A 14,442-nucleotide genomic window follows, 5' to 3' on the forward strand; every position below is an offset into this window, starting at 1 on the left:
ACAACCTGGCAACCCAGACGTTGATCATACTAATAGTTTCTAACTGATCAAAAAAGCCTCAGCAGATGATTTATTAAACATTAATAAAGCTGTAGGTTTCTCTGCTGTTGGTGTAGAAATCCATATGAGGTATCATTAAAGTGATGAATAATAAACACTTCATGCAGGATAATCCGTTACATGCTGTAATGGCTAACACACTTTTTAAGGTAGTTACCGATATGATCTGTTCATAATTGCAGGTTCATGTTTCTCCAGCCGTATCAAATGTGCGTCTCGTTGGATGTCAACACTTTTAAATCAGTAGATAGTCTGATTAGACGGAAGAAAACAATGCTGCGGTCAAAACTTGATCTTCACGCTTCAGGGTGAATTGAACATGTTACTGTTGTGTCTGCCTATAAGCCGTGTTCTTATTTCACTGAACTGAATCCATTAACAAACAACCAAGGGGGAATTTCTCAGGTAACAGCGAGCGAGTAAAAGCAAGGAAAGAAAGAACAAAAACATCCAACAATAAGACCTTTTCAGATATGTCACTATACCGACTCTCACAGAACCGTGGATAACCTTTCATGTTTCCCAGCTTCAAACACCACGGAGGCTTTAAGTCGTTGTCTGGCTCAGCGCTGGTTTCCCAGGCAACAGGAATATGATAATGTTGCCTTTGACATGACAGAAGGAATCATCTCGCTAACAAACAGAGACAACAGGCACAGGGAGGGCTGGGGGGTGGTATGGAGAGAGGGGGGGGCTGAATTAATGGACTCATTTTCACACAGAGGCAAAAGCAGCAGCAGCAGCAGCAGCTACTCACCATCCTCCATCCATCCTCCATCTTTCTCTATTGCCTCTGATGCATTCCTGCTGGCAGGCACACTCATGCATTCCCAAGGGAACAGCCAGCTTCCATTGGAAAGCTAAATAACAGTCAGTGGCTGGTGGGGACCAGAGGGGACGGCCCTCTGATGATGACTGCTCTTCAAGGCCGAGGCTCCAAACCAAGCACTCTCGCTGCTGAGCGTTACCCCGACCAAAACCTGAAATGAACAAGCTGCGTCGAAGCCATGTGTTTTCCATCAGGGGAAAAAAGGGCTAATCAGGCAGCCATGTGGAATCACAGAGGGGCTGGCTCGAGTCGTGTGATCGTCTTTCCATTACTCTATAAAAGAAACTGTAAAGCCTTGAAGCCCATCGAAAAGAGGCTTGTTCTTCAGCATGTTTAGATTAAGGATCTGTCGGCTGACAGCAACGTAGCACATTCATCAAAGGCAGGAGAGTAAGGTGATACTACATAAAGTAATTACAAAAGGACGGACAAACAAAAAAGTATTTTTCATGTTAGTCAAGTTAGCAGCTGGTCTTTAGTGTCGGTTTGTCACATTGGTCCATGATGACATGTCTCACTACTGGATGGGTTTCCATGACATTTTGCACAGATGATCATGGTCCCAAGTGGATGCATCCTACTGTCCAAGGGTTTAATGATCCACTGACTTGTCCTCTTACGGCTCCACATTTTTGGTTTTGAGTGTATTATCTCAACAAGTATTGTGTTGATAGACATTAAATTCAATGCTGACGTTTATGGTCCCCAGTGGATGAACCTCAACGACTTCTGGAAATCCCCTGATCTGCTTAATAAATGTCAGTGTAAGATGATCTTTGGCAAACGTTAGCAGCTCTATGAGGCTTTGCTAGAATAAGAATCATTAACTGTATAAATGGACGATGGCGACCTTATTTGGAGCGAAAGTCTGGAAAACAGTGGTCGGGGGAGTGGTGCCTTGGAATTGAGATTCCCGCTAATACTCTGCACTCCACCAATCACAACACAAGTCAGTCTCAGCTGTCAATCATGATCTTTCACCCCATTTTTATGTAATCAAATAACAAATAAAATGAACTGCCTAAATGTCCCATCCACCAACATGGAGGGAGTCAGGTCTATGCAGCCAGCCACCGAGGGCGATCAAGATATTTTGGCTTTACTTTTGGGAGGCTACACGTCGTCAATCGTTTTATACAGTTATTGATACTGATGTTAAAAATGTATATAAAAGAATAAACAAATACAGTAAAAAAATTATATTAAACACAGTTATGAACAAAACTGAACCAAAACATTAGACAGTCAAAGTCAACTTTATTGTCAATTCTGCCATATGTACAGAACACGGACGGCCATTTCTCTCTGATCCACGGTGTAAACATAGAAGTACACAGAACATAAAAGTATGCAAAAACAGAACATATAAGTACACAAGATATTAAGTACTGAAAACATAGTACACAGTATGACATAGTATGCAGTCATAAGGCACACAGTGGATATGTATTGCAAACTGGTTTAGTGCAAAAATGGGTTAGGGGGTTAGGGCACAAATACTTCATGGGAAGTGAAGTTAACAGGGATGGAGGTCTATGAAATTTACTTGGTCATAAAGATGGATTTTTAAAACATTCAAAACTCAGAACATCTAGTAGATTGGGGAAGATAATTCCAGAGGGTTGGTGTTAAAACAACAAAGGTGAGATCTCCGTTTGTTTTGCAGCTGGAACAGAGGATGGATAAACTCTGAGGAAACCACTGTGCATCTGTTATATGGGGAAGCAGTGAATGACTGAAGTGTTGTTACAGCAGATGCAGATGAACGGGGGAAGAGATGCACGTTTGTCTTCTGTGCTTCGATTGTCTCGTTATAGCCAAGCAAACACCAGCGAAGGTCATGTACCATTAGTGCTTAATGGACTGGAGTCACGAGACAACAACATGCATTAAGCTCAGGAGAAATCCGTTTTCTTCAGCATGAGATCAGCCACGAGCCCAGAGTTAATCTGCAGTGGCATCAATAAAGTAATACTGGACACATTTTGATATGGGGGATTATATCAGAGACAGAGATCCTGGAAAAACTCACAGATTAAATGTGTGACTTGGAGTTTGCACAAAAAGGCTGAAACGAGGGATTCACAGATTGTTAAAGAGATATTAATGTTTCTCTGTAACTCGTTCCATGTCCCTCTTCAGGCAAAAAGTGTGAAAACAATGATCTTTCATGTTCTAAATTCAAATGCAGCATCTTATTTGGCTAAAAATTTGTCCTTGACCCAATTAATCCGACGGAAATCATGCAACAGTCATGAGACATTGGCAAAATACATCCGAGAACAAATCTAGAAATAAAGATTTATTATCTGGTGGTTGGGAGTTTCTTTTCCCTAAATGTTTTTCTTTTTGCCATCTCCTCAAATCCAAATATCCAAGCATTTGTCACATCATTACATTTCCAACAATCCCATGAATAGGTACACATTTTATGAGCCTGGGGCAAGAAAACAAGGTCGCATTTGTTGTCTCTCATATGGCAGTATGCGAACAGTTAATCCAGAGTAATCACGTTATGTATCAGTTCACAGTGCCGGCTCCTGAGCAAACAGGAGCCTGGAAGGGACCATTTTACATATTCAAGAGAGTAAAGCCTGAAAATCCCTGTGTTGAGAGATTTAGCCCTCCTGACAGAAAGGGCCTTGAAGACAGCGATCATTTGAACTCTCCTCAGTGTGGCTTCATGTGTGATGACAAGCTCTGAGGAGCTGTGAAGACGTCCTGGTGCTGGTGCTTCCAGAGCACAGACTTAATGTGGCAGGAAGAGGGAAGTGAAGCCTTTTGGAAGAATCTCCATTTATTCATCAGTTTGTCTTAAAAGATGGTGGGATATGAATTTAAATCACGTTTAATTTGGAGTCTAACTGATGGAGTCTAACTGATACAAGTCGTTGTGTTGTACTTGTCCACACTGAGGGCACCATTTAAACCATATAGAGTTTATGGAGTCTCAGGGGTGAACAGCATTATACAATTTAAGAAATTAGTGAACTATCTTCAGTTCTAACAGAGAAAACACAACATGCCTCCATACTGCTCGTGTGGTGTCATCCAAGTGTCCACAAGCCCCGACATTCATATTTGACTGGAAACAAGGTCTCTACACTGTGTTTTTAGCCTAAATGTCGTCTACTGGAAGTGGTGAGAGGTGTGTGTGTGTTCCTGTTGAGCCCGTGAGTATGTGAACGCGGCTCCGAGGAGGATAACAGAGGAGATGAGGCTTAAAACACGATGTAAATGACGTCGTTTGAAGTCGAATATGAACGTCGGGGCTTGTGGACACTTGGATGACACCACACGAGCGGTATGGAGGCATGTTGTGTTTTTTCTCCTGTTTTATTACGTCTGCAGAGAGTTCACTAATTTCGTCAATTATATTGGATCCTGCTGAAACGCTGTTCACCCCTGAGACTCCAGAAGTGTTTTGTGGATTCACACTCTTCACCCACCACCTCCATCGGCACAGTGGTGAGTGAATTTAAATTTTTCGGTGAACTATCCCTTTAACGCTGCCATGTTGTGCATTTGGAGCCTGAATCTGCTACAGTATCACGGTCTCACCAATACATACTGACAACTTGACTTTAATGGCTGTCATACATGTAGAGATGCAGATTTAAGACGAATCTGGTGTGGTCCAGTTTGCCGTGTCACCCCACCATGCTATTGGAAAAATATTTTTGAATGGTTTTGGAAGAGCACAGAACTATGTATGAGGTAAAAAGTGCACTGGTCTGCATACCAACACTAGAACATCATCCCATCAGCGGAGCCCAGTGGAGGCCGCTCTGCTGCTCTGCTGCCTCTGGGTCTGGACAGATCGCCTGTTGGAGCGACTCAGACAGAGCGCGAACCCAAACAGCATCGCACCAGACGTCCTCAGATTCTGTCTGAGCTGAAGCAGATCTGTGGGAACAATGGTCCAATCTTCCTCCTGAACACTGTGCAGGTCTGATCTGCAGATTCTGGCAGAGCTGCTTTCAGGTCACCGCTGCCAAACGAGGATCGACCAATTATTAAATCCTACGCTTCGCTCACTTTTCCCAGCAGCACTGAGGAGGTTTCATCAGTCTGTTCAATAAAGACATGGAGAATTATAATTGTTGGTGCAGTTAGCCTCAGCACAGACTGTTTGAAATGACTTGATGAAGATCAGATCACGTATATTTTCCGTCCGCTCTCTACTCTCAGGAGTCTCTTTAAAGCTGATTGTCGAATATCTCACGAAGTGTTTCTTTGGAAAATAAATGTGCTCATAATTCTAAAAATCTACCACCACATTTGTGTTGTTGCAGGTACCATCTCATTCAGCAGAGGTCGAAGGTCAAGGACTAAATTGATCACTTATCAGTGGATCTTTAGAAGAGGCAGCGAGCGAAGGCCATTTGTGATGGGAAATCCATTTTTAATTGAATTATTGCAGCTGCTCTCCTTTGGAGGACTCAGTCGTTTCCCTTTCAGGCCACACTCCTTTTGTCTGGTCTGCTTGGTTCTATTCTGCGAATATTTACCCTTTGGTCACAGTCGTCCCTGGAAATATCATGACAACAGGACACATTACTCTGCAACAAAAGTGTAGTTTGGGAAAATTGGTGTTTACAACACTGATACCTGAGAACCTACAAAGTTATTATGGTTTCACGTATCTGACAGTTGCGATCCGCTACTTTAATCGTGGGGTTACAGTGAAAAGTAAAAGGGGCTTTGGTGAAATCTCTTCAAGTCAGTGAAAACATTAGACGTTTCCAAAATGACAACGGCGGGGGGCCTCACTAATGTCGGAGTAACTGTGGGGAAAGAAACTTAGAGAAAAGGGGCTTAACTCTATAATAATGATTGACTCGTCAATTAACTGTAAACTGCATCGTAACTATAGGCGACTCAGTGCAAAGGCAATTTAAACTGTCAGATTTGAGTCCACAGCTAATCGAGGTGTAGTCGTTATATATAAGTTGTTATGCAGCTATAGGTTAAATATATAAAACACCGCCCCCCCCCCGTCGACTCTTTGACTTTGATAGTGTTATTTACTTTAGGTGTATTTTGGTTGTAAAATTCAAAGCGTTACGTTAAAAAGGAGACGAGGTTCATATGACTACAATCAAAAAGGTTTAAAGAAACTTTTCACTTTGGGTAAATTATTTTGGGCTTGTGCACCAAACTACAGTTTTCTCAGTGAAGTTTTGTTTCATGGTTCTTTATCCTGTTTTGTGCCCAACATTTACAAGAAGACTTAGACGCCCACTAGTTACTCCCTTGTTTTCTTCTACATTTACAGCTGGAAAAAGTATTATTTTATTAGTACCTGATTCATTCAATGAAATTACACTGTAAACTGTGGGCTGTACCATAAAGTGAACCTTAACTGTTTCCCACGCCGCGAGGCCAAACAGCTTGTAGCTCCTCGTGAACAGAGAACACATGCACACATCCGCGCCTCAGATCTCCCTCGTTTACTCACTTGCCTTGAGGGACCCCTCGGATGGGGCCCACCCCGGACCTCTGAGCCAACCACAGCCAACAAACAATGACACACACGGTACAAAGGCAAAGCAGGGGAGGAATCTGGAAAGCCTGGTTCCTGCATCAGAGTAATCTATTACTCATTGACCTGATGAGGAAAGTGCAGAGATCAGTTTCCCGCCGGCTCGGTGGAAGCGATGAGGCGTGTGAAGTGTGAAGTCCTGAAATGTTGATTAGGTAAAGGGGATTTCAGGTCGTCACATTCTGCCGTCAAATTGTCCTCAAAGAGCCAATGTGCTTGTCCAAATATTTCCTTTGTACGTCCACTGTGGTTTGACAGGCGGCGCCCTGTGACAGATTATGAGATGGATGAGCCACAAGCCGTTCCCAGGTTGTATTGTCCCCCCCCCCGCCCGCCTGCCACCACCCCCTCTAAAGTGCTGCAGAGCCTAATTCATCTTCCAGGCCTGTGGGGATGGGGGGATGGTGGGGGAGGAGGGACCCTCTGCCCTCAGTCCAATCAGTCTCTCAGCAAGCACACAAAGGTCCTGCTGCTTCTACAACTGGAAACTTGGCTTAATGGCGAGGAGGCCATACTGTTGGACCGGAGTCAATTACATTTCATTTTAATCAGGAAATTCAGCCGGGCGTCTCTTTCTGCCCAAACCAAGGATAAATACATTACCTTTTTTCAAACGTCCAGTTTCATTTGAAAGCGTCGCTGACTGGATGGAAGTTGGACGGTGGCGGCAGTTTGAGTTTTCCCCTCCTGAAACAGGTGGTGCTCAGAATTGGATCCGACCCGGCTTGTTATATTGCTTCATCTACTCTGATTAGTTCCTCTCCCCGATCCACCAGCATCATTAACAGCAGGGTGTTTGGCTCGCGACGGAGCAGAAGACGCCGCAGGCTCAGCACTCGAGCATAAAAAAACACCACTGATTGTAGGTTGGTGTGATGTAAAGCAGAAGTTTGACATTTTGGGGAAAAAAATACTTATTTTAGTTATAAGAAAAGATGGATTTTAAGACTTTATCACAAAAACTGGAGACGAGGAAACCGGATTTTAACAAAAAACAACTACCAGCGTCTTTAAAACTCACTAATTAAAATGTTATTTATTGTTTCTTGTGATTCATCCAAAAAACAAAAGGGGGGAAAACTACATTTTTCACCCCTTTGTTCGGCTCTGCACTTAAATGTTATGTGTTCTTTCTTCGACCTCGATCTGTTCTGTAGTTTCTGTGTAATCCTGCTGACGAACCAACAAACAGACGAGTGAAAACACAACCTCCCTCATTCATTTTTAAAGAAACCTGATCAGAGGGGGACCCGAGCAAATCCAGACCTGTGGATAATTAGCTCTGACGCTAACTGTGGTTGACCTTAACAGACACAGAACACAAACACCGGCAGCAGCATGAGGCTCTATCTACTAATTAGATCAATCAACAAGCAGCCACAGTAGAATAGAGCAGCGATGTAATAATTACAATGTCCTAGGAATAAAGGGAAACCAGTATAATTTGTTCAAAGACAAATTTAGATGAATAATTTCCACCCGCTGCACCAATAAAAAAAACATTCTGCAGCAACAGATGTAAATTTGAAAATGAGTTTGGACTCAGAAGTAAAAGGAGACCATACTTGGCCCTGGTCTAGAAAAAGCCCAAGGACTAAGGGCGGGATTATCATGATCAACAAGACTAACAAAAACATCGTGATCACTGTTAAAGAAACAAACAGAGCTTGTGTCGTCTGCAAAGAAGATCAAGCACAAGTGTTGTTGGGAAATCAGGGACGTACGATGAACCAAACTGGTTCTTTACAAGTCGAACCAACCAGAACAAGCACCAGATTCACCATTGGTCGAAAAGGAAACCAGACTGGTCTCATGAAGACCTCGAGCTGGTGGGTTGACTTTTACCTCTACAGACCAAAATTAGCAGGTTAACGCGGGTTTTTCAAACAGCGGTAAACGTGCTGAAAAAAGGCAATTGACTCATTTTCACTTTTGCCAGTAGAGGAGTTTACCTTTCTGTTTTTGCCGAGGTGCGTCACGTTCAACGTCAGGAACTCACTGAAAACTCAACGGCCAAATTGGCCCGTTCGCACGGTTGCCATGTTTCCATCACTAAGCTAAGCTAACTAGCTCCCGGCTGTAGCTTCACATTAAACAGTTGTATCAGTCTTTTTCTACATATCTCAACCCCCCCACCCCCACTCCTTTAAAAAACAGGACAATTCGCTGCTGGCGTTTAAATCTGTTGCAGCTCGCTCTAACTCAGACAGCATGGCGGTTTTATTATTTAAACGCATCACCTAGAGCAGTATCTCCACACAAGTGCATCACATCATCTTTTGTGCATGAAAAACCAACAGCACATGATCTCATGGCGTTTATCTACGGAGGCTTTGTAAAAACTGCATGTGCTTAATTGTTGAGCGTAACAGAACAGAGCCCTTGTTTATTTGAACTTGGATGTCGGTTCTCATCTGGAGAAATGGCCCAGATCTGTAGGAAAGAAGAAAAGGCCACCCACAGGGCAAGTAGCTGTCATCGTTGATTCACTGGGGGCCGAGTTTAGTAAATTCTTAAGCAGCCTCGCTCTAAAAAAAAACAAAACACACCTTCTATGGAGAAACTTTACAAAAGAGACCTCTTACATTCTCTGGGTGGGAGATTACTGGGAGGGCCGGAGCAATTATGCGTTCTCACACTGAATGGAGCGGAGAGGAGAGTTGTAGCTAATCTGCAACTCAAACAAGAGTAAATCTAAGATAATCAACGGCGAATTACAATGCGAGGCACAGGCAAAAACACAACAACTCTGGATGGGTGTGTGTGTGTGTGCGCTGGTGATTCATGCTCTGCTTTTCAAACTGGTGAAATACGCCCTTGGGGCAAGAAACAGCTTAGCCAAAGAGCCACTCAACACATTTGGAAGGAAGTAAACACACGATCTGCGATGCAAGAAAAGGTAAAAAAAAAAACGTTGAAAGACAAAATGAAAGCACACGCGGCGCGATGTCAGTCAGAGCCTGTCACAACAGCACAGGAACCAGAGGACGCACTTATTAATAAAAGTGTCAAATATCTTTGGAGTGGGACCTTGAAGAAGCCTCGAGAAATGATTTCAGAGGGAGTCGTCGGTGCATGTTCGGCTCCTGGGTTGAGTGGGATCTTATCTTTACTGTTAAAGGAAGTTAAGATGACATAATCCGTCATGAATCTGACCTTTGTTATAACACGGGTTGGAGCCATGTCGTGTGAGTCACAGTTTAACTACGGTAATTACACCAAAACACCAGGCTTTGTGGTTGTAGCTCAGTAACTATCTGACTGTACGGTTCCAGCTCTAAAGAGTCTATAATACCAGAGGATGGACAAAGTCAGCAGAGCAAAAAAAAAAAAAGAAATCTGCTGTAATCCTGCAGGATCTCTTATCTTAATGCTGTGACTTAAGTTATTGCAACACTTAGGACGTACAATCACGCTGATGCATTTGTGTGATTAACAGGAGTGGGATTAACAACTCAGAGGGCGCAAGTTGCCCCAGATAAGATCCACAGAGAAACAAGGTCTTTGTATTACACATTATAGAGAGCTAGGACATGGAATACACAACATGTAATGGATTAATTTGCGAAAATGAAATGCATTTGCACTCATTACTCACTAAAGCAGCTTCTATCATCAGAGGTGGAGTCTCTAGTTCCTGTTCACACTTGCTGTTAACATCAGTGCACCAGTTCACACCTTGGGCTAGAAAACATCTCCACGTCTTATTTGTTTGTCCTGAAAAGTGTGGTCACATCACAAGTAAACGACATGACAGCTCCCCAGAAGTGAAGCTATTGTGCCTTTTGTTGGAGATTAAAACTTTTGAGAGAACATTTTGTGGACTGTCGCAGTTGCCCCATAAGATTACATTGTAGCTACTGCCGCCATGTTGGTAAAGGCTGATTCATGCTTCTGTGTCGAAGCTGTGACCTTGATACGCACGTAGCCTGCGCACGGGGCAGAGCATTCATAGTTGCTGCCGAAGCATGAATTGGCCTTTAGAAGTCACTCGACTTCATTGTAAATGAGGGCCTCCCTAAGTGAGTATGAATAAAGGTTAATAAAATAAATGCTCTGGCAGCTGGCGGAGCTGATCTACTGGATCTATGTACCGTTCATTTACACACCAAGATTTATAAACAAGGGTGAAAATAATGGAATCTGAAATATGGACCTTCAATATTAAAGTTGTGAGGCGTCAGATGTGTTTAAAACTGTTGTGGTACTGAGTGGGGAGCTCACACTCAGGCTGGATAACCCGGTGCTGTTTAGACTGAAAATATCTCTGCCTCCAAAGAACCCGAGGGGTTTTCCTTGACGTCGCTGCAGATACAGCAGAGAGCGAACAAAGCGCCACCCAAGAAGCCCACGAGCCTGTCGACTTATCCGATGCTCGTTTCTACACCTCTAACGCAAGAAATCAATAAAACTCGAAAAAAATCATGGCAAGTAATAATGATCTCCTCCTGCGCCTGTGAGGTAAACAACAGAATCACATTCAAACAATAAAAGCTAGTGAATATGAACATGCGTGTATTTGATTAGTCTAAACAGTGTGTTGCTGGGTGATGCTGGATTCCACTGTTGATCCAGGATCAACTTTTTTCTTCTCTGGATCTCTCTCCTCCTCACCCCCCCACTGCTTTGCCAATGCAAAAAGTCTCATTGAAATGAATTAGAAGGTGGATGGTTTAACTGAGTGCTATTGTTGATCTAAATGTGGCCTCATGTGTGAGAAGGGTAATGACAGACCACTGAAGAGGAGAGAGGGACAGGATTTTCTTCCAGTGTTAGAAACGTCAAAACATCCACTTACTGGAGGGAACACTTATGGAAAATGTCCGGAGCAGCTGACATTTGTGTTTTCATATTCAGATCCTCCGGAAAACTTCAGGAAAATGTCAGGACAAAGCACCTCTGTAGTTATTAGCTTGTTGAGTAGATATTATAATATTTTTCTGTTGTCTCATAGCTCATGTCTTTGAGAAACCAGAACTTGCTTTGAGAAACCACTAGATTACGGTTTTTCTTCAACAAATTGAATTTTAATTGGAATACAGCAAATTATAAAGCTTATATTTGTGTACAAAATAGAGACAAATGCATCAAATTGTCACAAGGATTATATATTTATGTGCAGCGAACATTTCTTTAGTGAGATGCAAATGTCAGTAAATAAATGACAGAGTGAATGAGTCCATGCTGGTAATATTCCAGCATTGACAACTCCTGAAAAATGTTGTGACTACCCCTGTGGAAACTGGCTGATTCTTGGGGAACATAATTTGCCTCGTTCCCGTGAGATCAGGCGATTTGTCCTCAGCTTCTCCTCTGACGTCACTCTGCAGCTGACGGGACCAGCCCCTTCTTGGCACCCTGGTGGTATTGGCTCTCCAGCTTCCCTGTGAGAGAAAGGGGGTGAAAGGGAAGGGTGGGAGGGGAGAGAAGAGGAAGGGATGAATCAAAACACCATCAAAGGGACAGAGTGACCTTTATGAGAGCTCAAGGCCTGCTGATTAGAGGCGGCCTTGGGTAGACTGGGGAGGGATGGAAGGAGACAGGCACACACAGAGCGAGAGAGCGAGCGAAGCCCCTTTAAACCAGATCCAGATATAGTGCCATTACAATGACCCCTCATTATGCCAGGTTTGCTTGTTTACACTGGACTAAACAAGCCAGCGTAAAGCCAGTGTGTGATTTTAGATGGCGTAGTGGTGTTCCGGAATTAGAGGCGCGATGTGTCGGCTCTCCCTTTTACACAGACATTGATGTGTGAATAACCTCCACGGCAACAGCGCACTCTCTTTTATGAAGAACAGTGAGTGAGGTGCAGTAAAGACACGACATTCTCACCTTGAACAGGCTGTTTGAAAGGGGCTGAAAAGACGATAAGGCTCGAGTTGAGAGCCAAGTTTCAGTTACAATATTTTCATGTGGTTATTGAAATATTTCAGTAGAAAAGGTTGATGGAAACAGCTAAATTCCCCCAAACTCAACTATATTGCATTGGAGTTGTTATGCTTGTATGAAGTGGTTTGTTTGTAGGGAGATGGAAACAAATTTATTGAATAAGTTCTGACATAACAAAATTGAATTTGTATGAAATCAGCTGTTTCTTCTTAGTTTAATTTGAACTTGTTGGCAGCAAAATAAAAACAGCAAAGAAAATCTTGAAAATGAGATCTTGTGACGTGTAGCTGTCGACCTAGCTTCCGGAGACAAAACCCGACTGAGGCCACGAGTGAGTTACAAGATGAATACAAACAGACAGCATCAGATTTTATGGGACATAACACTGTTCGAAAATGTTCGCGCTAGCTGATTTGATTTTCTATTTTTGTTGCTATGCTGCTTCGCACAAGCTGGTCACGCAGTAGGAGCGCACGTAGCCTACGTACGTGAACGAGCCATCATAGCTGTGTGTAGGTGTGTGTGTGTGTGTGAGTCAATTACATGGTGTTACTAAGCAGATCGTGTTGGAGTTGGAGCTGATAGATGTTGAAGAGCAATTCACTTTTTCTTAAAGTACTGCAACTAAGAAGAGAAAAACGTTGTTCCTTCAACTGAATTAAAAAATGGCGGCGAGTCTGCCGGAAATGCGATGCTACCAAGCTGACCAATCACAGCTCTGTGTCGCCTCGACACGTAGTTTCATTTTTGGGGAGGTGCCACTCATGGTACGGAGCAGGGCTCAGTGTAAGAGACGCACGCAGAAGCTTGAACTGGGCTTTAGAGACGCTTGATCATTTACATGATGTTGTCATATGTTTACTATTATCATGATATGAGAATTACATTTATAAATTAGTAATAATCATCAATCTTTATCCAACAACTGTGTTGATTATTGAATTGAAAGGCATCGTCGTAAATAGCACCCCTAGTGGCAGCAGTGTAAGGAATGTCGCCATGAAATGGTGGGAGATGCTAGAGTGGATTGTATAATGGTTGGAAATGAGCCCAAACCTTTGTACTGGTATAAAAACTCCCTCCAGCAGACAGACACGAGTTGAACCAGGTGGAAACAGAGAAGTGAAAGTGCCGGGCGGTAACTAATAAACATCACACTATTCAATCAGTTGTGAGTGTTCTCCATGGATTTATCCGAGGAATGTTAAAGTCGGAGCACGTTTCTTACTCTGCCAAGAATGTAACAGCCTACAACTCTGTCATTAATCCTTTTGGATTTTGTAGCTGAGCCAGCGAACCAGCACCTGCACAAACTTGTTGATTAGGAAACCACCATTTTCAAGTCCTAAAACAGTAACCTCCATTGTTGTGAGGAATTCCATGGTTGGAATTTGTTGCTGACTATTTCATGTGAACCTCAGATGATGTTTACAAAGATGAAAACAGCAGAGACTCTCTGGAGGGTTTTATCAAGTTGCTATTTATATCAATGCTTGTAGATATGGTGAGTAAATAGACTCCTGCAGCCACTGAACTGAGGCCGACCTCCTAATCTACCGGAGCTGTGACAATACAACTTCCCCTGTATCAATCACATCTCAATTTGTTTTTCCGTGCAGAACAACCTGCTGGGTTTTGATAACCCGTGCTGACCACCATCCTTCACTGCAAGGTAAAAAAAATAACCTCCGGTCTCTCTGCCCAACACCTCCCGCTTGTCAATCCGTGGCATTAGCTGGATGTTTTCCCTGCGGCGGAGGCAGAGGAAAATATGATACAAGTGTGACAGGCAGGGGTGGCGGTTGTCACTTTTGCTTTCTTTTCATGTTGTCGCGTTATAGCTGAACTCTGTGGGTAGTAGCAGCATAAACAAGTTGTTTAGGAGAAGTGTTGTTTGCTCACCATTTCCAAGCTCTGTCTGAATGGCTGTCAGTGTCTGTCTGCTCTGCCAGGAGCAAGTGCTGCTGCTTAGGTGCGGAAACACCTCTGGAATTGTTTGTGGTTGACTGCTGCCAAAAAGTTTACCCAAGATTTTACGATAAATCCACCATAACAGAAATGCATCATGGTTTAAAGAAAGCTTTTCAGCATAAGTGGTCTAAGAGTAGTTCCACTC

General features: G+C 43.1%; 1 protein-coding gene across 2 annotated transcripts in view; it reads right to left on the reverse strand.

The window, feature by feature from the left end:
- Window positions 1-11,439: 11,439 nt before the first annotated feature.
- Window positions 11,440-14,442, reverse strand: part of trip4 (thyroid hormone receptor interactor 4) — a 65,298-nt gene continuing 62,295 nt past the window's right edge. For both annotated transcript variants that reach the window (XM_035159418.2, XM_035159425.2), the window contains exon 13: window positions 11,440-11,818. In XM_035159418.2, coding sequence (XP_035015309.2) covers window positions 11,754-11,818 — 65 coding nt within the window. In that variant the 3' untranslated portion in view covers window positions 11,440-11,753. The remainder of the gene's footprint in view (window positions 11,819-14,442) is intronic.

Source organism: Hippoglossus stenolepis, chromosome 1 (genome assembly GCF_022539355.2).
Source record: "Hippoglossus stenolepis isolate QCI-W04-F060 chromosome 1, HSTE1.2, whole genome shotgun sequence".
In the NCBI taxonomy this organism is placed as follows: domain Eukaryota; kingdom Metazoa; phylum Chordata; class Actinopteri; order Pleuronectiformes; family Pleuronectidae; genus Hippoglossus; species Hippoglossus stenolepis.